At 41.6% G+C, this 26286-nt stretch overlaps 1 protein-coding gene across 2 annotated transcripts in view; it reads left to right on the plus strand.

Annotated features, from left to right (window-relative positions):
- The window catches only part of PARN (poly(A)-specific ribonuclease), a 155372-nt gene that overhangs the window by 101841 nt on the left and 27245 nt on the right, over positions 1 to 26286 (plus strand). For both annotated transcript variants that reach the window (XM_038540300.1, XM_038540301.1), the window contains exon 22: positions 9995 to 10184. In XM_038540300.1, the coding sequence (XP_038396228.1) occupies positions 9995 to 10184 (190 nt within the window). The remainder of the gene's footprint in view (positions 1 to 9994; positions 10185 to 26286) is intronic.

Consider the following 26286-nt stretch of genomic DNA (forward strand, 5'->3'; position numbering starts at 1 on the left):
ACTTCCCTTACTCTGGGTTGTCTCCATTCCTGTTCCTGTTCTTTCCCCTTCAGGGATAGAGGTCTTGTAGAAACACACGTCAGATTGTGTTCTCCCCCTGACTAAACACCCCGCGGTGGCTCCTACCACACACCGCACAGCCACAGGCCTTCAGTGCTGTGCCTTCCATTGTAGCTTCACTGCAGGCTCCTCCGCCATGTTGGCCTACTTCCTCAATAGGGCTGCGCTTCCTCAGAGATTGGCTACTTCATGTTCCTTCTGGTGGGAACACAGTCCCCACCCCCAGTACTCTCTCAGTCTTCAAGTCTCAGGAAAGACTCCACTGTCTTTTCTTCAGGGAACCCTCCCTGCATCCTGGGCTTGACCAGCACCACGTGGAGCCCCCAGAGTGCTTCTCCATTTCCAACCCTCGGCACACGTGCGACGCTCTGTGCACTGTCCCTCTCCCGGCAGACACAGTGCCTGTGTCTCTCACTTAGCCTCCCAGCCCCAATTGCCGAGGCTTAGAAGATGGTGTGTTTGTTCCTGAATGAATGGATAGATGAGTGAATGAACAGATGAGAATTTAATACATCAGTGTCAGTATTCATAAACCAACGGATGGACGAAGAAGCAACCAAGTGAGATCTAAGTACCTTTGTTTGTAAAGCAGTTAGCCTCGTTCTTATATATAGTAAGTACTCAGTAAATGGTAGCTTTATTTACTTCTCATCAACTTCTCAGCCAGGAACTATGAAAAGAAAAAGAACAAAAGCACCACCAGGCTGGTTAATGGAAGCAGTGTTCTAGTGATGTCATTCATTCTACGTTATGGCGGTTGGCCAAGGCCTTGGGGGGACTTAAAGAGCCTCATTAGCAGCCTCTCCCACCCTAGCCCCTTTTGCTAGTTCCTATTTGTCCTCCCCTCTCCTTCCTTCCCTCTTCCCCGTGTTAAAAGCATCATGTCTCAATCCTGGCCTACCTGGTGCTCGCTACCAGTCTCTTCCCTTCCTTTTTCTCCTCTAGACTGTGGGCCTCTTCAGGGCGGAGAATGTTCCATTTCTTCCACCATACCTCAGTGCCTGCACATAACCGAGCGCCAGTGTTTGTGGAACGAATGATTGAGATGAATGTCTGTAAAGCTGCCTGTGGTGTCGTCAGCAGAGTTAGTGAAAACAGTTTGACATGCTTTGGCCTCAGTACAGTTTTGAAAAATGATACTTAAAGACTCCTTGATTTTATACTTGTTGAGTACGGTTGATGTACTGGTTCCTGGATTTTCCATTTTCTCCCCACGCTTCTGCATGGGAAAGGTTATGCTAGATTGCATCCTCATTCTACATGACAGCAGGGCTCCACGAGCCCTCGCAGACTCAGGCTATGTGAGGCCCTGCTCCCTTTGGGCACACCAAGGCACAGTGAGTTCTAGCTCACCAATCCTGTGTCAACTGCAGAACGTCTTCTGTTGGCTGAGGCACAGTTCTTTTTGTCTTAACTGTGGGTTTTGTGATTTAACAGCAGTAGCTTAGTTAACTAGGCACTTGCTCTTTGCTGGGCCCTGTGCTAAAAGCTTGGCACACACACTGTCCACTCTTCCTAGCAGCCTTAGAAAGCAAATACATGAGCCCATTTTATGGATACAGAAACAGAGTCGGGGAGGCAGATGACTGGCCTCAGGCCAGTTAAGATTTGGGTAGGATTTGAACCCAGGCCTCTGTGGCCTTGGAATCTGTGATTTTCCCATGTGACTTTGCTGCCTCTTTCTTGGCATAGATTTTAAGTAAATGTCAACCTTTAGCCAGTTGGTAGAGAGTGTTTTCCTTGTCACATCCTCAGCCTTTGTTAGAGAACTGGGAGGTGGAATGAGGGTGGGAGCAGTGGGCAGAGCAAGTGCCTGTCTTTAATCGCGGAGGTGATGTGAAGGGAACACACAGTGATGGGTGTGACCTTCAGGTGGTGGGGCCAGTCGCATGTGCTTCCTCCTCTCAGCCTTGTCAGCACGCAGGGGTGCGGCCACCTGCCCTCCCAGTGATGCGGAGCTGATGAGGGGGCCTCGGGGATGCTCAGCATCTCTGACGCACGGCCGCTGGGCCAGCTTCCGTGGGATCGCCTCCCCTCTGCCTCTTCCTTCATTTTTTCTGACTGTCCCCTTCACAGGCCTGGAGCTTTTTCATTTTCATGCTTTCAGTCTCAATGCTTTTAAAAAATAATTACCCTCAGGGTACCTGGCTGGCTCAGTCAGTGAGCCTGTGACTCTTGCCCTCAGGGTTGTGGGTTCCATCCCCCATTGGGTGTAGAGCTTATTTAATTTTTACAAAATCTTTAAAAAATAATTACTGTCTGTTAGAGAAGTACCTGCTGCATAAAAGAGCAAGGGACCAGGGTCCTGAGTCCTCACCGGGTGCGAGGCAAGCCAGCCAACTTCCCGAGTCTCCGCTGTTGGTGGCTCTTGCTTTCCTTTCCCAGTGTCGCTGTGAGGCTCCGTCATGGTGACACCCGGTATTTGTCCCTGCCCCTAGGAGCCTGTCTTTAGCGCCAGAGCTCGCTCCTCACTTGCCATCCAGGGCCCTCATGCACCAGATCAGGCTTCAGCATAGACTTCTTAACTGAAGTTTTTGAATTTGCTCTGTTGGGTATGCACAGGCTGCCAACAGATAAAAAAAGCTGTACCTTATCCTCCCCTCTTTCCTGCCATAATCTTAGATGAACCTCCTACAAAAGAACTGTGGTGGATCCTGGCGCTACAGACATGGCCAGGGTGTGGGCCCAACCCTCAGAGAGCATGGGCCTGTTGGGTAAACGTGGGGAACGGGGGCATTGAGAAAGGACTGGCTCAGGAGGAGAAGGGGGGACGGCAGAGGGTAGAGCGGAGGGCGCTGCTGCTCAGCCTGGCTGGCTCGCTCTGACCTGTTTGGGGCAGCAGCCCTATTGCAGTGTGCGCCTGTTCGAGGCCCTGTTCTGTACACACCTTAGTCCCTGCTTCTTCTCTCCAATTGATTGAGGGGGCGTCCAGTCATGCACATGGGAAAATATTTCTAGTGACCATTAGGGCTGAGTGTGTTTTGTTTCTGTTTGAACTCCTTTCTTTAAAGATTTTAAAGCGCTTTCAGTAGAAGCTGAGATGAAAGCTGCCATTCTCTATCTGATAAAAGTGAAGAAGCGGTCAATCTGTTATCAACCCAACCTGATCAAAGTAATATGGAACATGAGAAAACTTGTATTCAGTATGTTCATATTTATTTTTTTTTAATTTTTATTTTATTTATGATAGTCACACAGAGAGAGAGAGGCAGAGACACAGGCAGAGGGAGAAGCAGGCTCCATGCAACGGGAGCCCGACATGGGATTCGATCCCGGGTCTCTAGGATGGCGCCCTGGGCCAAAGGCAGGCGCCAAACCGCTGCGCCACCCAGGGATCCCAGTATGTTCATATTTAGATAAATAGTCAAACACAAAACAGCACTTGGCCTCACCCTGTTGTAGCTTGAAAACCACAGCACCCCGGCCAGGGCCCTGGCAGCACCCCGGCCAGGGCCCTGGGCTATCTTCAGGAGTGTCCGAAGGAGGCAGGGCTGAGTGTGAAAGCACCTAGTGGAGACAGGGAGTAGGGCTGCTTTGGCAGAGCTGGGAGAGGCTGCTCTCCACACACAGCCCTTCTGCCAGTGGGTTAACATACCAGGTTGTCACACAGAGATTCCTTCTGCTGGGTACACAGAACCGTTGTGGATAGACAGACTGATTCTCTTGAAGGCAGGTGTATATGGCTGCGTTAACTCTGGATGACGCCATTCAAGACCCTTTCAGGGCACGTGGTGTCAAGGAGAGAGCATAGGCTTTGTTTTAGATCCTAGCCAAACCCTCGTCACCTTGACCTTGGGCTCGTCCCTTCTTCTCGGCCTGTCTTTGCTTATGCAGTCAGCATAACGCTTACAGGATTCCCCCTGCCTGGCAGAGTAAGTAGCCAGTAAGTGCTTCGCCTTCCTCTAGCGACTGATGTAGGCATCAGACATTGAGACTTAGTGTGGCTGCCAGTGGCCTTTGCAGATGCTGCGCGCAGGGCCGATGGTGCGCCACTGTCTCGGCAGCCACTGTTCCCCACTGATCTCAGCCAGCGATGGCCATATGGCAAGGACGTGCCTTGCTTTCTGAGGAAGGTCCAAGACGTGGCACTGCTTGCTCGTTGACACCCTATAGGGGCACTGCCATGTCACTGAGGATATTGAACTTGGAGAGATTCTTACTTTGTCTTTCACACACCTTCTGTCTTAGACCGTGTGTACTGGAAATGGCCCTTAGAACTTGGCCAGGATAAACAACAGAAAACCTAAAGAATTTGTTTGTTTAAGACACCATGAATATCTGTAAAACCATCACTCAACCAAAGAACTAAACTATTGCTAATAAATTACATCTATCTGTTGGTCCTCCTTATCCCATCCTCCTGATTCCCTGCCAGGGGCAACAGCTCTCCTGAAAGTTGTGATGATTATTTACTTGCTTTTTTATTCTCTCTCTCTCTCTCTTTCTCTCTCCCTCCCTCTCTCTCTCTCTCTCTCACACACACACACACACACACACACACACCCCTCCCTGGATATATTGCTGGTGTGATTGTTTGATTTTTGTCTTAGAATGTAGTAAAATGAGTGTCAAACTACAAATAACCTTCTGGGACTGGGGTTTCTCATTCGCCATTACATTCCTAAGATCCCCTCATTTTATTATGTGTTGCTACAGTTCATTTATGTTTACTGTTAGACGATATTCCATTGTGGGAATATAGCACAGTTCTTCCATTCACCTGCTGGCGAAGACTGGGATTGATTGCTTCTTTCCTTTTCTCTCTCTGCTAGTATAAACAATGTGTTCTTTTTAAAAAACAGTTCTTGGATTTACCTCATAAATGCCCATGTACTAGTATATATCTAGGAGTGGAATTGCTGGATCATAAGATGTGTGAATGATCAACACTACATGAGAAAAACTATTGTTTTCTCCCGTGGTTGTACCAATGGAGATCCCCTTGCTCTGCATCTTCCCAGCCAATGCTGTTAGCGGTCTTTCAGATTTTTGCCAGCAAAACAGACACAAAATGATATTGTTCTCATAATTTGTCTTTGCCTGAGCTTGAGCATCTCTTTACGTAATTACTGGCATTATACGCCTCCTTTTCTATGAAATGACTGTGCCTGCTCTTCTGTCTTTGCCCATTCTTTTGTTGTGCATTTTCTTCCTGATTTGTAGGTGTTTTTATGTATTCTGTTGCTGGTGCTTCACCAGTTCCATGCATTACAAATATCTTCTTCCAGCTTGTGGATTGTCTTCACTCTCTGAAGTCTCTACTGACGGACAGAAATTTTAATGTAATGTAGTCATACTAATTGACCTTTTTTTATTGCTTAACACTTTTCATATCTTCATAAATTCTTTCCTACTTCAAGCTCAGAAAGATATTCACTTATATTTTCTTTTCAAGTTTTCAGAGTTTGCTTTTGACATTTCAGTTCTTCATCCATCTGGAGTTGATTTTTCAGCATGGTGTGACTAAGAGTCCAATTTCATTTTTTTCCTATGGATAAACAATTTTTCCAACTTTTCCTTTTCCACATTCTCTGTCATGCTGTCTCTGTCAAAAATCAAAGTTTCACAGATGCGAAAGTCTGTTTCTAGATTCTTCTACACCATTGGTCAGTTTGTTGATCTCTGTACCATTACTACACCATCTTAATTATTCTGGCTTTCCAATAAGCTTTTATAGCTAACAAGGCATGTCACCTTCATTATTCTTCTTCAGAAATGTCTGGGCAGTTGTTGGACCATTTGTTCTTCTGTTTAACTTTTGGAGTTAACCTTTCCCCAGTTCCACAGAATAAATCAGGGTATCATTTCCATACAGCAGAGATACCCTCTTTGTTGTACAGCTGTTTCAGCAAATGTGTACAGTCATGTAACCACCACCACAGTGATGATACAGGATGGCTCCATCACCCCCATAATTCCTCATCCCCTTTGTGGTTGACCTCTTCCCCCAGTCCCTGACTAACCCTGCTCTGTTTTCTGTTGAGATTTTTTTTTAATTCCTTTTTAAATTTTTTCAATGTGTCATTAAAATGTAGAATTTGTTTTTACTGGAATTGCATTAAATGTATAGATCAGTTTAGGAAGGCATCTGTATCTTAAGTCATCTTGTCCATAATCATCATCTATCAAGTTAGTTGGAGAGACTTTGCCTGACAATAATGGAAACTTTTTAAGTTTTAGGGGAAAAAAAAATCTATACATTTTAAGTAATTCTTTAAAACTCCTAGTAAAGGACACATTTTAGAAGCCAAGTTCCAGTCTCAGTAAACACACAAATACATACAAAAATGTGGCAGAGGGCAACCCTGGTGGCTCAGCGGTTTAGTGCTGCCTTCAGCCCAGGACGTGATCCTGGAGACCTGGGATCGAGTGCCACGTTGGGCTCCCTGCATGGAGCCTGCTCCTCCCTCTGCCTGTGTCTCTGCCTCTCTCTGTTTCTCATGAATAAATAAATAAAATCTTTAAAAAAAAATGTGGCAGACATGTGGCAGTAATATATATATACATATACATATGTATATATCGTAACCAAGACGCAATGTGTTGTGTCTTAGTTCCAAACTGGCTTTGTGGCCTACCTACAAGACTTCCAGCAAGCAGCCTAACTTTTCTGATCTCAGTAGCTGTATCTGTTTGGTGACTAGGGCATCCCTTCCTCACAGGGCCCTTGTGAAGATTAAATGCTGTTACGGGTGCAGGGTGTCAGGAGATGAGCAAATCTGGTGTAGGGACCCTGTGAGTGGGTGAGCCTATGTAAGGGGAGCTGCCCTCACTCACCTACTACCAGGAAGCAGGGAGGGCTGTCGGCATGTGCTCTTCCCTAGAGGCTCTAACCAAGTGGCACGATCGAAAGATGGCCTTGAATCATTTCCCTGACAAATTTGGAAAAGGCTAGTGTTACCAAGCAGCCTGCTACATGCTGCCTCTGACAGGCGAGCTGGAATCACTGGAGGACACAGCTGACAGCCAATTCATTTTGCTGATTCATCCATTCGAGGAGGGATGGCTTGGAGCCAGAGCTTGGCTTCTAGATTAAAGGCTGAGAGCTCCAGAGCTGCTGGGACGTGAAGGAATGCTGGTAAATGACTGCCATGTGAAGGCCAGCGGTGAAAAGTGGGTTGTTATTTGTTTCCCCTTTTAAGTGATCCTAATTCCACATGTGCTCGGATGAATTCCCCACCGTGGTTAGGGAGTTGTTTGTAACGTTTGTCCATGGGGCTGTGAGCTCAATTATTGGAAACAACCGGATACTGTTAAATAGATCATCTTGGCTCCTTTATGACCCTATCATCACCTTTGCTTTCATGGGGAATATTGACTCAAGCCTCCTCTTTTACTTGGGAGTCCAAGTGAAACTCGAGAGTGGGATTATTGCAGATGCCATCCCTTTGGGGCCTGCTTGCAGAATAAACCTGCTGGAATAAGGAATGGGACTTAACAAGGAAAATCCAGGAGATGCATATATGCCAACAATCAGGACCAAATAATGATGGTAGAGTCTGTGGGTTCTCATTATGGATCTCACTAATAGCCTAACCCGTATTAGTAAGATAGGCTTAGGCTTACAGAGAGATCACCCTGACATGCATTTTGCATGTGACAGGATAAGCTTAAGGGAGTGGAAATTTTGTTTTGACTTACCAAATATCTAACAAGTTCCTGGGACAGTGAACATTTGCCAGGTGGAAGCATGGATGGTTGGTTTGTTGGATATTTAAATGGCCCGGTAGTTAAATGAACAGAAAAAGTCAGAAATGTGGACCATTAAAAGCAGGAAAAATAGCTGCCCCAAGGAATAAGACTTTGAAGAAAGGATCCTATTTCCGTGGTTCTGTGCTAGGAGTGACTTTGGTCAGTCACACATCTCCAGGACCGGATGCTTTTTCTGTTTATCTCCTTGGGAATGAGTCAGAGTACGCTGCTTTGAGCTCACATTTCAGTAACTCATTCTCCTTCTTTAGGAGACTTTGTTTAATAATAGGGAACTTCTGTAATATCCTGGGGTTCTCCTTCCTTTTTTTTTCTCTTTAACTTTAGAGCGGACATTTGAAAAGTTCTATAAATATCATAGTAAAAATTTGTAGTTTTTAAAGAGTAGTGTTTTTTTCCTGTTTTGTGGTGGTGGCTGTTATGTCTTGCTCCTTAGATGCTAAACATTTAGGTTTAGAGCATGACATTCTGTCAATCACAGTTGTGCTTAGAAGTTTCAGTCAAATCCAGTCCACTTGGAGTGAAGATGAAAAGTGTCAGGTGTCGGATATGTGCAGCATCTGCCTCTCATACAATTGTCTTTCCTTCTGTTTCAAGGTCTTTAATGTACTAGAGTCCCTCGTCTGGTTCTCACGTGCTGAAGGACCGCATACCCGTCACCACTCTCTTCTGCCATGTGTTCGTTCACACAGTATTTAGTGAGAATGACTCTGTACCAAGAACTTTGCTAGGAAGGCACCTGGGTGGCTTATTCAGTTAAGGGTCTGCCTTGGGCTCAGGTCATGATCCCAGGGTCCTGGGATTGGGTCCTGCATCTCCCTCTCCCTCTCCTCCCTGTTTGTAACCTCTCTCTCTCTCTCTCTCTCAAATAAATAAAATCTTTAAAAAAGTGGCGGGGGGGGGGGCAGCCCGGGTGGCTCAGTGGTTTGGCACCCGCCTTCAGCCCACGGTGTGATCTTGGAGACCTGGGATCGGGTCCCGTATTGGGCTCCCTGCATGGAGCCTGCTTCTCCCTCTGCCTGCCTCTCTCTCTCTCTCTCTCTCTCTCTCTCTGTATCTCATGAATAAATAAATAAAATCTTTAAAAAATCTTATAAAAAAAAGAACTTTGCTAGGAGTGGATACATAGACTTGTTTCAGACATCATGGTGCTTTTGCAGCTGCCCAGGTATCAAGTCTGCTCCTAACAGTCCTGACCGGCGTGGCCAGGCTCTCACTGTCTCACCGCCAGTTTGGGTAGTAACCATTGGTAGTGCCGGCGGGCTAGGAGAGTGTATGCTCAGACCGCAGGAGCCAGAACCAGCACGTGGCTGCCCATCTGCCACCAGGTCTTGCATGAGCCCTCGCTCCCACGCTCCCAGCACGTTCTGTCCACCAGCCTCAGAGGAGCAGGCAGCAAAGACTATAAGGAAACTGACCTGGCCTTAGTGAAATGTTAACACCAGGGAGGGAATAAGCTCCAGCTTTCAAGTGCTTCTGCCAGCCAGAGGCACATTACAGAGAATTAGCAGTCTTTAAAAGCGGAAGGAGAAGAGGCATGTCTCAAGTATTGTGGAGTTATCTTGAATTTGCAGGGTTCAAAGCGAGGTGCAGAGTGACAAGAAAGGCCCTGTCCTTAGGGTTGGCGCAGCCTGGTTTGCATCCCAGCACTGCCACTGATCCACGGTGCGGCCCATGGCACGTGCCTCCGCTTTTCTCCTGAGTAGAGGCAGTTCCTCCTCTGCAGGTGGAGGAGCTGTGAGATGAGATGTCACATATGCGAAAGCCCAGGGCACATATGGTAGACCCTCAGTATGTGACACGGTGGTCAGCTCAGCTGTCAGTATTGCTTTGGTTTTCATTTATAACAGGGTTCACAGTTTTCCCTTGTGGTTTTTTTTTTTTTTTCCCCATCTTCTTACACTGAAAATGAGTAATTTTCAAGCAGTAATGTTTCCTGCAAATACATTTCACTTACCACCATTATGGTTCTTTATAGTTTACAGAGCGCTCTCAGGCCATTGGGAAGACTAGGGCACAGTGAGTCTTTTCTCCAGATGAAAACACTGAGCTTTGGAGAGCCAATGGGACGTTCCCAAGGCTGCCTGGCTTCTCAATGGCAGAGCTGGGGGTTAGAACTCAAGACTCAAATTTCTGGTTTCTTTGACTATCTCAGGCCACCTTTCAAAGTGACATTTTGGATGAGGCCAGACTTTTTTATACGGGTTTTTTCTTTTTCTTTTAGCTGTCAATACCAGCAAATATGCAGAAAGCTATCGGATCCAGACCTATGCCCAATATGTGGGGAAAAAACGTGAGGAGAAGCAGATCAAGAGAAAGTGGACAGAAGATACTTGGCAGGAGGTTGAGAGAAAACGGTTAAACACTCAGTGCATATCCTATGCTCTGCAGAATCACTACTACCACACCAACAGGTAAGAGTTCTCGGCTGTTGATTTAAGAGGGCAGAGTTGTTCTAGCAGTAGCTTTTCTTTCTGGTTTTCACAGGATTGTAAGTCATAAATCTGACTTTCGAGAAAGTCTTTTTTTCCCCTAACTTTCCACATAACGTCAGAAGTTACTGCTCCCCTAATTCCTTCTGTGCCATGTAGGCCTGCAGCTCTTACAGTTAACAATCTCACAGAACTCCGTTGAGGCAGGCAGGATCCATGTCATTCCCATTTCAGGGGTGTGGAAGCAGAGGCACTGTGACCCACCCACCAGTTCAGGGAGGGAGCCAGGATCAGAGCTGAACTTGTCTGGGTCTGATTCACCCTCCCTCTCCTCCTCCCCAGTCCACTGTGATGCTCCTGCCTGGCCTTCTGACCTCGTTTCAGATCCCATGGAGACACTGAACCACATGCCTGCTACAGAAAGAAAACTTGATGTACTTTGCCCTCATTACCCATAATTCTTCAGAAGATATGTAGTGGTCACATATATCTTTGTGAGGCAAAAAGTGGGTATAGAAAATGGAAAAGTTCATTACAGAAAATGATAAAGATGAGAAAAGTGTGAGCTAACAGAAGAAAATATTAGCCATAGTCCCATCACTCGGAAGCAATCTGGGTGCTAATATTTTGGATTGCCCTCTATGCTTTTTAAAAAAATATTTATTTATTTAAAGATTTTATTTATTTACTTGACAGAGAGAGAGAGAGAACACAAGCAGGCAGAGTGGCAGGCAGAGGAAGAAGCAGACTCCCCGCTGAGCAGGAGCCCAGTGCAGGGCTTGATCCCAGGACTCTGAGATCGTGACCTGAGCTGAAGGCAAACACTTAACTGCCACTCTCTATGCTTTTTAAATGGCTTTTTAGAGATTTTTTAAAAATTGAGACATAGGGGTGCCTATGTTGCTCAGTCACGTAAGCTTCTGACTCTGGATCTCAGCTAGGGGCTTAATCTCAACGTCATGGGTTCGGGCCTCATGTTGGGCTCTGTGCTAGGTGTGAAGCCTTCTTAAAAAACAATTGAGACATAATTAATATATGATAAAATGAACAGATCTAAAACTTTAGTTCAGAGTCTTAAGAGTTATATACAGCAATGTTTCCACAACCTAAAGCAAGGCATAGAACATTTCCGTCTCCTCATAAAATCTCCCCGAGTCCCTTTACAAGCAACCCCAAGCCCCACTGCCCTAAGTGTCCATATCTTGTATCTGTGAGTAGGCATTAATTTTGATTATTTTTAGAATTTATAAAAAATGGAATCATATGGAATCATATTGTATTATGTTTGACTTCTTTCACTTAACATTAACTTTTTAAAAGATTTTATTTACTTTAGAAAGAGTGTGTGAGTTGGGGGAGGAACAGAGGGAGAGAGAGAGAAAGGGAAAGAATCTTAAGCAGACTCCATGCTTAGCATGGAGCTGGACATGGGGCTCAGTCTCACAACCCTGAGATCATGACCTGAGCTGAAACCAAGAGTTGGACGCTCAGTCAACTGAGCCCTACCCAAGCACCCCTCACTTAACATGTTTTGGAAATTGACCCTGGATATTGTGGTATCAAGAGTTTATTATTTCATAGTTCAGTAGTACTCCACTGTATGAATATACAGCATTTACCTCCTCTCCTGTTGGTGGATATTTGGTTTATTTCTGGTTTGAGACTATTATAAATAAGGTGGCTATGAATGTTTCTATAAAAAGTTTTTTGTGGCCATAGGTTTTCATTTCTCTTGAGTCAGTACCTAAGAGTAACATTGTTGGTTCTCAGGATAAGCGTGTGTGTGCTAACCTTTATAAGAACAACCAAATAGTTCTCCAAACTAGGTGTACCATTTTATATCCCTCTAGTATTGTGAGTGTTCTGGTCTCTCTACCTCCTTGCCAACATACAGTGCTATTGTCAGCCTTGTATTTCAGTCATTCTAGAGGGTACTACGTTGGATATTACATTGTGATCTTAATTTGCATTTCTCTGGTGACTAATGATGTTGACCACCTTTTGATGTGCTGGTTGGCCATTCAGGTATCTTCATTTTGAGGTGGTTATGTAAGTCTCTTGCCCATTTTCTAGTTGTGTTTTTGTCTTTTTTTACTGTTGATCGGTGGGAGTTCTTTTATGTATTCTGGAGATACATCCTTTGTTAGATAGATGAGTGTGCTGCAAATGTGTTTTTTGAGTCTGGGGTTGCATATTCATCTTGTTAGTGATTTTGATGAGCAGATATTTTTAATTTTGATGAAGTCATGTTTATGATTTTTTTCTTTTATGATTAAATCTTTGCCTGTCCTAAGGTTTCACCAGTTTTCTTCCAGAAGGTTTATGGTTTTAGTTTTTCCATTTAAATCATGACCCATTTCAAATGAATTTTGTATGTGGAATGAGATAAGAGTCACGATTTAGTTTTTTTTCATATGGATATCCACTTGTTCTAGCAACGTTTGTGAAAAAGACTTCTCATTCCTTATTGGATTGACTTGGCATTTCTGTCAAAAATAAATTGACCATGTATGTCTAGGTCTATTTCTAGAATGTTCTGTTCCAATCATTTTTATGCCTGTTCTTGTGCCAATATCACACTTTCTTATTTCTGTGGCTTTATAGTAAGTCTTAAAATCAGGTAGCATAAACCCTCCAACATTATTATTCTTTGTCAGATTGTTTTGGCTATTCTAGATCCTATGTATTCCACATAAATTTTACAGTCCTCTGACCTCTTTCTTCATTCAGACTGTGTTGTAGTTTTTTCTGTAGAAGTCTTACAGGTCTAATAATTTTCTTCCTAAATATTTTATATTATTGGTGCTATTATAAAAGGAATTGTTTCCTATATTTCATTTTTGAATTGTTTGCTGCTTCTGTATAGTCATATTAATTGTTGTATATCAACTCTGTATTCTACAACCTTTTAAAATTCACTTATAGTTTTTTCTTTTAATATTCCACAGGGTTTTTTATGCACACAATCCATTGGCATACTATTCACAACAGTTTTATTTCTTTTCTAGTGTTTATGTCTTTACTTTTTCTTGCCTAATTGCACTGACTAGCACCTCTGGTGTATTGTCAAATAGAAGTGGGAAGGATGGATATCCTTGTCTTGTTTCCAGTATTAGAGGAAGTCCAGTGTTTCCCCAGGAAGCCTGGCTTTTAGATTGGCCAGTTAGTCCTCTTTTGGGTTTAGGAAGTTGCCTTCCATTTCCAGTTTGCTGTAAGTTTGAATAGATGTTAAATATTTTCAGATGCCTTTCTGTATCTTTTTAAGTTGTCATATGATTTTGTCCTTTATTTTGTTAATATTTTGAATGACAACAGTTGGTTTCGAATGTGTAATTGGATATGCATTCCTGAGAGAAATCCTACTTGGTCCTGATGTATTATCCTTCTTATGTGCTACTGGACTTGATGTGTTAATGTTTCATTAAGTATTTTGGTATCTTCGGACGCCTGAATGGCTTAGCGGTTGAGTGCCTGCCTTTGGCTCAGGGCATGATCCCAGTTCAGGGATTGAGTCCCACATCAGGATCCCTGTGAGAAGCCTGCTTCTCCATCTGCCTATGTCTCTGCCTCTCTCTGTGTCTCTCATGAATAAATAAAATCTTTTTTTTAAAAAAGTATTTCTATATCTTCATGAAAAATACTAGATTGGAATTTTTTCTTTTTTTAAATCTTTATCAGGTTTTGGTTATAAGGATTGTGCTGACCTTATAAAAATAGTTAAGAAGTTCCTCTTTTGTTATTTTCCAACAGTATGTATAGGGTGTGTGTGTGTTTTTTAAGTTTTTGGTAGAGTTTACCAACGAAGACATTTGGGCCTAAAGTTTTTTTATTTTTGTGGAATGGTTTTGATTATGGATTCAATTTCTGTAACAGATACAGGATTGTGTAGATTTTTCTGTTTCTTCTTGGATCGCTTCTGGTAATTTGTCTTTTTCAAGGAATACTTCATTTAAAAGAACCAACTTTTTGATTTTTTTTCTTTTTATTGATTTTTTTTCTCTCTTTTTTCCATTTATTTATTTCCTTGTTCGTATTATTTCCTGTTTTGTATTTTAATGTTATTTTTTATCTAGCTTCTTAACGTGAGAACTTAACTTACTGATTTTATGTATTTTCTAATAAAACTAAATTTTTGTTTAGACTGCTTAGCCACATCCCTCATACTTTGATAGGTTGTCTTTTTACTATTGTTCATGACAAGGTATATTCTCATTTCTCCTGTGCTTTCTTCTTTAACTCATGAATTATTTAGAACTTCTTTGATAATTATTGACACTGATTTTATGGCCCAGCATATAGTCTGTCTTGCTAAATGTTCCATGTGTCTTTGAATGGGTGTAAAATTTCATTATTGTCATCTCAGATTACATTGGTTCCTGGGGCTCAAATCTATATCCTTAGTGATTTCAGGAGGAGAGAGGGGTCTACTTATTCTTTCACCTACTGAGAGAGGTGTTGAAATTTCCAACTGTGGTTGTAAATCCAGTTTTCCATTTAATTATATCAATTTTTGTTTCTTCTATTTTGCATCTCTTTTGATAGATATGTGCTTATTAATGATTGCTCTGTCTTCTTAATGAATTGCCCTTTTCATCAGTATGGAATGTTCCTCTTGATATCCAGTAATGATCTTTTTTGATGTTTATTTTTCTGATATTAATATTGGCACTCCTGTTTCTTATCTTTGGTGTTTGCATGGTGTATTTTTATTCAGTCTCTTACTGGTAATTTGCCTTTATAAAGTGTGTTTCTTATAAACAGCATATAGTTGAATCTTGCTATTTTATTCATTCAGACAACCCCTTTCTTTTACAATTAATCTAAAGAATGCTATAGATAGGTCTGTGTCCCATCTTGGTATTTGTTTTCTATTCTGCTTGGTTTTTGTCCCTCTTTTCTTCTTTTCTGTTGCTTTTTGAATGAATCGTGTAGTATTTAGTCTTTGCTGATATTTTAGCATCTTGTTTATCTTCTCTGTTGACTTTTTTGCTTATACCTCTTTGTGTGTGAATGTATGTATATGTATGTATGTATTTATTGGTCATTGATCTGGAGTTGTGGTTGACAAACTAGAGCCCATAGGCCAAATCTGGTCCACATGTTTTTATAAAGTTTTTTTGGAACACAGCCATGCTTGTTACTTTACATATTGCCTCTGGCTGCTTTGCCTTAGGTGGGAAATTTGGGTAGTTTGACGAGACCATATGACCCACAAAACTCAATTTGTGTACTATCTGGACTTCAACAGAACAGCTTACTGACCCCTGCTGTAGAGCTACTCTCTCCAGTACGGTGGCCCCCAGCCACATGTGGCTGTTGGGTACCTCAAATGTGGCTAGTCCAAACTGAGATGTAGTTGTAAATATAAAATACATGTCAGATTTTGGAGAATTGGTGACATGTTAAAATGATAATATTTTGGATTGGGGGCTAAATATTATTAAAATTAACTTCACTGGTTTCTTTTCACTTTTCTTTTTAAATGGTGGCTCCTAGAAAATTTTAAATTCCATTTCTGGCTCATGTATTTCTGTTGGCCAAGCACTGCTCTAGAAATTATAATATTCTTCTTTCATGTATTGTGGTATATCTTCAGGTGAAAATCAAGAACAACATAGGACTCTTACAGTAGTCTGTTTCCATTTACCTCCCTCCCATCCTTTGTGATCTCTTGTCTCCTATTTTACTTCTACATAGGCCATAAACATGATATGTTGTTGCTTTTGTTCCTTTCCTTTTCTTTTTTTAAACAGTTATTACTTGGGAAGAGAATAAGGGGCTGAAGTATGGGGAAAATGACATAAGTATAAACACAGAAATGCAGGCCTTCCTCATTAAGGGCACAGTGCAGATGGGGGGGGGGGGTATGGTCGAGGGGAAAGCCAAGGCTCTGAACCTCACTTCTCTAAGCTTTAACGATTGGTCTCTAAGACCCTGGGAGCGCTGTCACAGCAGCCCAGCTTCTCCCCTGGGCAGGCAGGCAGGCAGTGAGCTGTGCTGACAGAATATGGACATCCATCCCTGGTCCCTTTGGCTGTTTGCATCAGTATCATGGCACATGCTGCTTTTTTTTCCTGTGATGGATTCGGTGTCCAGAATATTCAAGAAGCCTCGAGACGATATGTGATCAGAACTAGGGCTTAGATTCTGGGAAACTGGACCGGAAATAAATTTGCTTGAGAAGGAGATTTGTTTTGGTGGCCTGAAATCTGAATAAATACAGGTTGGCATGGTGTTTGAAGAATGCTTCTTTACAGTGGATGCTAAAATGTTTAAAATCTCCCTTTTAGTAGGGATTGAGTCCCCCTAAGTAAGCACTGATGTTTGAAACCTTCCTGGAAGACAGGTGCTATCACCATTTGGTTAAGAATGTTCTCATTTGGTTAAGAATGTTCTCTAAAGAAAAATGGTTTTCCAAAGCCACTTTGCCCTCAAAGCCATTTCTCTCTTAAGAGATTTTGGTCAGTTGTGTCTATGGATTATTTACAATTCGTGTTTTTTCAACTGTTGGGAAAAACTCTTTGGCTAGCATCTTCTTTTTTGTCTTTTCTGTCTGTGAGACTCCATTTCAGCCTTCCTTGACAACATAGTAGCTCCTGGAAATTCCTGTATATGTCGAAAATGCTAAAGTATATATCAAAGTTATGGTTTTCAGATTCCACATAATTGTCATAGAAAGTTAATGCTTTCTCAAAGTGACCAATGAGCATATTACATTAGGAAAAGGGGGAGATGCCTCTTTAGAGACGAGTAAGAATTCTGATGAACCTGGTTGGATTCTAGGACCCATTGCTTTGTCAGGCTGCCCACACATTTACTTATAAATGGGGGGGAAAGTGTTTTCTTTGCTCCTGCTGAAAAATGCCCTGAATACCGAAGAAGCCATACCGAGATGAGGGGACTGACACCACCACCACCACACCCCCGCACCCCTGGCAGCTAGCAGACAAGGGTTCTAGCTCAGACTCTGCTGGTACCTTGGAAACAACTTCATTCACTCTTCCTTCAGCAAATACCCATCCAGAGCCCGCTATCTTTTGTTTGCTCATCTTAAATGAGGCATTTTGTTGAGAAAAAAATGTGCCAGTTCCATCTGGCTCTTAAGTTCCAGAGGTCTTTACACCAGACGTAGGCAGGGCAAAGCACGAGGAGGAAACCAATAACAATCTCTAGAGACCTCTTGCTTCTCTCCTCAGATAACAAGTAGTTTCTTCTCAACCTAAGATGGAGAGTTTTGAAAATGCCCATGGTTAGAGAACCTTTAGATAAGGAGTATATAATAAAAATCAGATTGGGTAAACTAGGGTCACAAGTGAACCCGTGAAAGCTTTTTACTGCACTGGAATAGTAAAGTGGCCCACCAGCTGAAGGAAAGATCCTTGGTCGTTTCAGTAGGTGCTGTCTTTTAAATTCCCACCCTCCATCTGTGTCTCGGAAGCTTCTTTTCCTCATGATATCAAGACGATTAGAACCCCTAGGCCTTGGACTCAGCCTTTTCTGTCTCTGTGTCTTGGCCCTCTGCTTATACCTTCATTGCTTTCCTGCTTCTTTGACTTAGAGGGTTTGCCTCTCGCTTTCAGACCTCTTCCCTCTCCACCATGTCAGAATGTCTCTGTAGCCTGAGCGCCACCATCTCACCCTGGTGGCAGCTCACTCCCAGCAATTGAGGAGTGCCTTCGGAAGCTCCATGTTGACCATCTCTTGTTTCGTTTTTCTTGCCCCTGGCTTCAGGGCTCCACTGCAGAAATCCTCACCTCAGCTTTGTGGGTTTTTTTCTTTCAAGATTTTATTTACTTATCTGATAGAGAGGGAGAGGAAGAGGGACAAGCTGAGCAGAGAGCCCGATGCAGGGCTCGATCCCAGGACCCCGAGATCATGACCTGAGCTGAAGGCGGATGCTTTAAGTGACTGAGCCACCTGGACCCCCTGAACTTTTTATAAATTGAAATATAATTGCCAAAAAAAAAAAGAAATATAATTGCCATAAAGTATTATATTAGTTTCATCTGTACAACAACATAGTGACCCATCAATTCTATACATTACTCAGTGCTTACCGTGATAAGTGTCATCATCATCTGTCACCAGGCAACACTATTCCAGTGTTATTGCCTGTATTTCCTACATTTCTACCTTACATCCCTGTGACTGGTTTGTGACTGGGAGTTTGTACCTCTTAATCCCCTTCACCTATTTTGCCCATCCCTCCTCAAAAGAAATCCTGTTTTGGATTTTGAACTGGCCACCACCAGTTCCTTCCATTCAGCTTTAATTGCTACTGCTTCTCCTGGGGTAAGTTTCCTGTTGGGGCACTCTTTGTTTGCTTCTGAGTTGTTTTGTTTTGTTTTTTTAAGATTGTATTTATTTATTCATGAGAGACACAGAGAGAAGCAGAGACATAGACAGAGGGAGAAGCAGGCTCCTCTCAGGGAGCCCAATGTAGGACTTGATCTCCAGACCAGGATCATGCTCTGAGCCAAAGTCAAATGCTCAACCCTAAGCCACGCAGGTGTCCCTTACTTCTGAGTTCTATAACTTAGGAACAGACCTGACATCTCTGTCTTTATCTGAATCACATGACATTCCTACAGTTTGCATATTCCCTAGAATAGACCCTCCTGCTTCTAGAAAAGGCTAAGAAGTTATCTAGTCTAGCCACCTCAGAATCTTTCCTGTATTTGGGAAGAGTAAACATTGGGAAACTCAGTGTCCATCTTATGGGTTAAATATATTTTCTCAGAGAAGGTGTTTCCCGTGGTACTTTTAAACCATTGAAATTATATATGCACATAATCTTTAAAATTTTGCCTATACAGGAGAATATGAAATGAAGGTGAGAGAATCTTTGCTCCCCCCACCCACCCCCCCGGCTCTTCTTCCCACTCTCTGACCTTTTCTTTAAAGCAGTACGTTTCTTGTCTTGTCAACTTTGACCAATATATCTGGGTCAATTCTATACAAGATTATAAATTTAGTGCATGCACGTTACCTTCCATCTCTCTCTGTTTCTCTTCTCATCATGATTAGTTATGTTATTTATACCTTTTAGTACTTTTTTGTATCTGTACTTTGTGCTTTCTCGAGAAGTTGATTTTAAGAGATGGCATCAGGTACACAGCATGTATAATCTTACAATTGTGGCTGGTCCGAAGGTAGTGAGTTATCTCAATTGATTGTAAAAAAAAAAAAAAAAACTTACTACTATGTAAATGCGGTTCTCTCAAGGGAAGAAGTTGCACAGTGGGGGGCCCACTGGGAAAAGAGTATATTTCTGTGTCATTAAAACTTTGCTACCCAATTCAGAATCTTCCAAATATCCCAGCCTTCTTTGTGTGGATTTCTTTTGAGGGGAGTAGTTTTTTCCCTTGGGTGATTTTGACTTCTTTCCTTTTTTGCATATGTAGTGTATGGTTAGTAAATGGTATAAAAATGTGTCTATTTCACCTAAATTGATAATGTTGCTAGATATAGGATTCTAGATCTAGAAATTATATCTGTTCAGGACCTTAAATACATTGCTCTTCCCATGTCATCATTAATTTGCTTTCCTTCAAGGCAGGTGCCATGTTTTCCGTGTCTCTGTATCTCTAATGCCTAACCTGGAGTCTGACCTGGAGTTATATCCTCAGATGTTTGGTGTGAATTAATGAATGAATAAATACTCAAGGCAGTTTCCTGAGTGTAGGCTCTGGGCTAGGTCTTCCATGTTTTTTTGTTTTTGTTTTTTTTTTAAATTAATTAATTTATTTATTTATTTATTTATTTTAGACAGCACATGTGCAGGTTTGGTGGCAGAGAGAGAGAGAGAGAATCTTAAGCAGGCTCCTTGCTCAATGTGGAGCCCAATACAGGACTTGATCTCATGACCCTGAGATCATGACCTGAGCCGAAATCAAGAGTCAGATGCTTAACCGACTGAGCCACCCAGGCGCACCCTGGTCCTTCGTGTTTTAGCTCTTGTGATGCTCATAGCAGCATTGTCAGGGAGGTGAGGTTTGTCCCCATCTCCCAGAGGCTCAGGGAGATTAAACAGTTCTTGGCAAAGATGTGGGTTTGATACCAGGATTAACTGTAAAGCCCTATTCTTTCCACCATGCCCCACTCCCATACATTTTCCCAGATCTGGTATATAGTCCTGTCCTCTAGGGAAGAAGGTACTCAAGCAGATTGCATCTGGGTACATGGCACATAGGGGACAATTGTCTTGACTATAGTCACCACACCACCTAAGAAAACCTCTAAACTTGTATCTTTCATTTAAAAGCAATATCCTGGGAAGCAGAAGAGAGGCCCTTTTGGATTTCTACTCAGAAGAATCCCAAAACTTTCATTACAGAAAAATTTCAATCATATACAAAAGTAGGGAAAATAATATAACAAAGTCCTAGCTAGCTATCACAGTGCCACCAGTCAGTGTGTGGCCAGTCTTATTAATGCTCTCTCTTTCCTTCTCTGTTCAGATAATTTTTTTAAAGATTTTATTTTATTTATTCATGAGAGACACACAGAGAGAGGCAGAGACACAGGCAGAGGGAGAAGCAGGCTCCTCTCAGGGAGCCCAATGTGGGACTCAATTCCAGATCCCCGGATCATGCCCTGAGCCCAAAGTCAGATGCTCAACCACTGAGTAACCCAGGGGTCCCTCTGTTCAGATAATTTTGAAGCAAATCACAGATGGCATATCCTTTCAGCCATAGGTCTCTTATGTATGCATCTAAAAGATAGTCACTTAAAAACAAAACTACAATGCCACTAACAACAACAACAACAACAACAAAAAAAACCAACAATAACTCCTTAATATCAGATAGCCAGTGTTCAAAATCATACTCACACATTTTTTTTTCTATAATTGTTTTGTTCGAGTACTAGTTTCCATAAAATTTATATATTACATTTGGTTGATGTGTCTCATCTCTCTCAATGTATATGAATCCCCTCTCTGTGTATTCTCTAGTGTGCTTAAGAAACTAGGTTGTTAGCGCTATAGAATTTCCCGTATTCTGGAGCATTCTTTTAAGTTTGTTTATTAACATGTTCCCTCAATACTGTATTTGTAATTAACTGGTAGTGAGATCTCCAAACTTGATCAGATTCAGGACTGAACTAATGGCAAGAATATTTCATGCATGGTCATGTATATTTCCTCCTGTATCACGTTGGGTGGCACCAACTGTCTGCTTGTCTCTCTTTTTGTGATAAGATTGATCCGGTGGCTTCAGATGTTGCCACCCTGGTCCATCCAGTATAAAGTTCCCTATTAGCTTTTCACCTGATGGTTTTAGTGGCCATTAGTGATCAATGGCTACATTTATTATTTCATTAAGGGTGAAAATGGTAATAATTTAGTTTACTTCATTTCTTATCCCAGATGCTTTTATTTAAAATAAAAAATTTCATCTCATCTCTTTGGTTACCTGGAGATATAATTCCTATAGAAAAAGCAGAATAAATTATTTAATCTCTCCCCTCATCATATCTTTCAAAAACCAGTTTTCAGAATAACTAATTGGTTTCCTGTCACCTTCTAACAGTGAGCAGTAAGATTTTGTTTCGTTTGTTTAAATCATGAGGTTTTAAAAAAATACATATTTCATCTATTTTAGTGCAATGAGGTTGTTCTTCTTGATGCTCTAATTATCTTGTTTTTGGGCAGTGGGAACAATTTCTAGTTGACTCTCAAGTCTTCTGAGACAATCCCAGTGGCCTTTATTATTTTTTTAAGATTTTTTTTTATTTTTTCATGAGAGACAGAGAGAGGCAGAGACACAGGCAGAGGGAGCCTGATAAGGGACTCATTCTAGGACCCTGGGATCAGGGCCTGAGCCAAAGGCAGATGCTCTGCCTTTGAACCACTGAAACACTCGGGCATCCCCCCAGTAGCCTTTCAAAGCCTCTTTGACTTCTGGTACTCTTTATTCAGGCTCTTCTATACATTTCCTACCTTATATTTAGAGTCAGCCATTTCTCCAACAGGCCTGTTCCTTTTGATAGAAAATGGTATTTAGAGACTATAATCTGGGTGTTAAGGTATTTATTGATGCTGGATTCATTGTTGTTTATAGCCTTTTTGAATTAAAAGGCCTAGCTTCCTTGCCTCCCTTCTTTCCTTTCTTCCTTTTTCTTTATAAGATTGTTTATACTGTTATTTCCAATTCCAGTTAGACTCCCGGACTTATTTAACTTCTCTTAATTTTGTTTCTTTTTTCTTATGCTGAAAATTTTGGTTCTTAATTATATTAAAGTAATTATTTATTTGCTTTATGTTATTATACAGTAACTTCAGAATAACTCTAACAGTATCATTACAAATAATGCAATTATTGAAAATAATTTTTTTGCAGTAATTTTTCCCCTAGAGTATATCTGACTAGAGATGAACAGTCAAAGTACCTTATTTTAGGGGATCCCTGGGTGGCTCAGCAGTTTAGCGCCTGCTTTCGGCTCAGGGCATGATCCTGGAGTCCTGGGATCAAGTCCCACATTGGGCTTCCTGCGTGGAGCCTGCCTCTCCCTCTGCCTGTGTCTCTGCCTCTGTGTGTGTATGTGTGTCTCATGAATAAATAAATAAAATATTTTTTAAAAAAATTACCTTATTTTAAAGTTGCTTGAAATATTTTCTCTTTGTGTGGTTAAGCTACCAACCAAATAAACATTTAAGTTTGTTTCATTTTTAACTTTAGGGATTGCCTTTTCTGAAATTGGTTTTGCTTTATAATTATGTAGAACATTTGTGTGGTTTCCTAGTCAGATCTCTCAAGCTTCTCTCCCTGCTTTCCCCAGCTTGTTTCCTCCCTCCCTCTGGTGACCAGTTTTGTTAGTTTTTAGTATATCCTTCCATTTTTACAAATAGGTAGATGGTAATGGACCACATGTCCTTTCCTTTACCTTCCATTTTTCATTTAGCCTTGTATCTCAGAAGCCACTTTTAGTCTGCTAAAACACCAGAGGTGAAATGTGATTCTTTATACTGTAGATGGCTTTAGTGTTCCTGAACTTCCTTAGTAAAACCTACTAACCGCGGTGCCTGGGTGGCTCATTCAGTTAAGCATCTGCCTTTGGCTCAGGTTATGATCCCAGGATCCTAGAATCGAGCCCCAGGTGGGGCTCCTTGCTCATCATCAGGGAGCCTTCTTCTCCTTCTCCCACTGATTGTGTGTTCTTTCTCTCTCTCTCTCTTTCTCTCTCTCTCAACTAAAAAATAAAATCTTAAGCAAACAAATGTACTAACCAGCTAAATCTGGGTGTGTAATCCCAGTTTAAATGATCAACCTCATAGTGACATTCATGAATACTGTATGTCTTATGATTTGTGAAAAATTAATTCATGACCTGTGCTCTTGTTGAGGAGGATCATTCCTTTACCCTCTCTCACCTTCCCATCTCTTCCCCTGTCCCTCAGTATGAAGGTGTAAAGCTCACTGACACACTACCTGCTTTGTGCAGCAATGTGAAAATCAAGACAGTGCTCATATTTTTAAAACAGATTCTTCATTCCAGGTACTGTGCTAGGTACTTGACATCTTTTTAGAAAATCTCTGTAGTAACTCCGTGAAACCCTTGGTGATATTCCTAATTTATGTATGAGAAAGTTGAGTCTCAGAGAAGCTGATTAATTTGGCTAAAGTTGCACAGAATTCTTATTATGAGTGTTTTGGGTCCATAGCCCAGCGTATTAGGTTGCCTCTTAGAAACATGACACCTGTACACCTATGAGCATGCATGTTTGAGAGAGACGCTGTCTCATTTTAATGAATTATGTTTTCTTAAAAAACAAAACAACAGCAACAACAAAAACCTGTGTTAAACCCTAAGTTCAAAACCTCTGCATTTCTGCCTTCTTTGGGCTGAGGGTTTAGATGTCTAGTCCCATGCATCATCACTGTAAAAAAAGTTTAAAAACCCCCAAGCAGAAATGACGCTGGGATGTATAAGCCAATATAAAAAAAATCCTAAGGTGGCATCCTCTGGTATGCTCAGCACTGGTCATACCCTTACTAGAATCCTGTCTTGGGATTTGATAGATTGATTGGTTGATGCGAAGAGGCACTGCAGCAAGTCCAGAGGAAGATGACTTGGCAGTGAGAACGGATGGACACATGTTGAGTATGTTCAGTCTGGGATAGCAGTTGGAGGGAAAGGTAGTAGAAACCATCATTACATTCCTGAGGATGCCTTTATGATAGAAGTAGTGCTTCTCTGTCCTCACATAGGACTGAGGAAGAACCTGGATGGGGCTTAGGTGCCATTATTATTATTGTTTCATTCCTAAGAAAACTCAGGAAGGGATCGTGTCTTGCTCCATATCATAGAGCTGGTGCTGCCATAGACAGAGCTCTTTCTGCTGATGGGCTACCTTCCCTTCCTCTTCACCGATTTTGGCTAGGCCTAATTATCTTCCAAGGGCTGTGCTAATTTCAGACTTTGAAGGTGGTGGAGACCTTTAACATCTGTTCTAAATGATTTTTTGGTGATAACTAAGGAAAAATGATCATGGTCCTCCACTCAGCCCTCCCACTTACTCCTTTCCACATCTGAACAGTTGGAAGAAAGGATCATTCTGGTCTGAAGGGAGTATTTTAAGATATTGGAATAAACATTGAACATAAAACTAGACTCTGGTTAATATAAAATGCAGAATTTGAAAGTCTGTAGTTACTAATAAAATGGAACGATTAACCAGGCAAGTTGGGTTTACCATGGAGTGTCCCTAAAGACATAAAATCTGGGAGCTTTTAAATCAAGATGTAAGAATAACTCTTAACTGGTATCCTGTGTCCCATCTACCTGGCCAGGGTCAGGGAGAGATGAACTTACCTGGTTTGTCTCTTACCTTTGTCTTCTCATGGGCTAGCAGATCAGGACCCCACTGCTTTTTCTCAGAGGAGATATGTCAATAGGATTCCTGAGAATAATATAAAAAGAGGTACAAGGAAGTTGGATAAACAAAATATGTTTACGTATACAATGGAATATTATTCAGCTTCAAAGAGAAGGGAAATTCTGATGCCTGCTACCACGTGGGTGAACCTTGAAGACATGCCATGGGCTGGGAACAGGAGGGAATGAGGAGCTGTTGATTAGTAGGTGTAGAGTTTCTGTTCTGTAAGATGAACAAAGTGCTAGAGATTAGTTGCATAGCAATGTGCATGTACCTAACACTACTGAACTGCTCATTTATAATAAGAGTTGAGATGGTAAATTTTGTTATGTGTATTTCCCCAATTAAAAATTTTAAAAAGAAGAAGGCAATTCAGAATACATTTTATATGGTAGAATTTTTTTTAAGAGAGAGAGCACGTGCACACAAGGGGTGGGAAGAGGCAAAGGGAGAGAGAATCTCAAGCAGACTCCCTACTGAGTGCAGAGCCCAACATGGGGCTCGATCTCATGACCCTGAGATCAGGACCTGAGCCAAAGGAAAAGTCAGATGCTTAACTGACTGAGCCACCTAGCGTTTCTCATGGTAACTGGGAAAGGGAGGGTGCCAATGACAGACCTAGAATACTTTAAAATTTTGAATAGAAAATGATGAATTATCAAGAAAAAGAGTTGATGTGTTCATAATTTTTAGTTACTAATCTAGTTTAGACTTGATTTAAATGCATTTGTAGACGTAAAAAATTCTCAAGATAAACTGAAAGGTTGGTAAATTGAGTGGAATATGCTGCTAAGATCTGGCCTTTCTGTTTTCATCTGTTATATGGGATGTTGTGTGTCTGGCACCCAGATGGATGGATTTTTAGATGAAGGTCTGCTTTAACAGATCTAGAGTATGAAGTGTCAGTGCTGCAGAAACTGAAAAAGCATAAGAGTGAAAGTGGAAAAGCCTTCTTTACTTCCCAGTTGAAAGCAAAATGTCATCTCAAGATTTTATTTTAAATAACATGAAAGCTCAGTTGAATATCACCTTACACTTACACGACTTCTGAGATCTTGTAATGCATTCACGTCTCATAACGGCAGTGATATCTGAGAACTGATGTTTTCTTTCCATGTTTTCATGTTATTTATTTGATCAACCATAATTAAAGGTAATTACCTGTGTTGATAATAATGTGTTACATTATTCAAACTTATCTTC

The sequence above is a fragment of the Canis lupus genome, chromosome 6 (assembly GCF_011100685.1).
Source record: "Canis lupus familiaris isolate Mischka breed German Shepherd chromosome 6, alternate assembly UU_Cfam_GSD_1.0, whole genome shotgun sequence".
Lineage (NCBI taxonomy): Eukaryota > Metazoa > Chordata > Mammalia > Carnivora > Canidae > Canis > Canis lupus.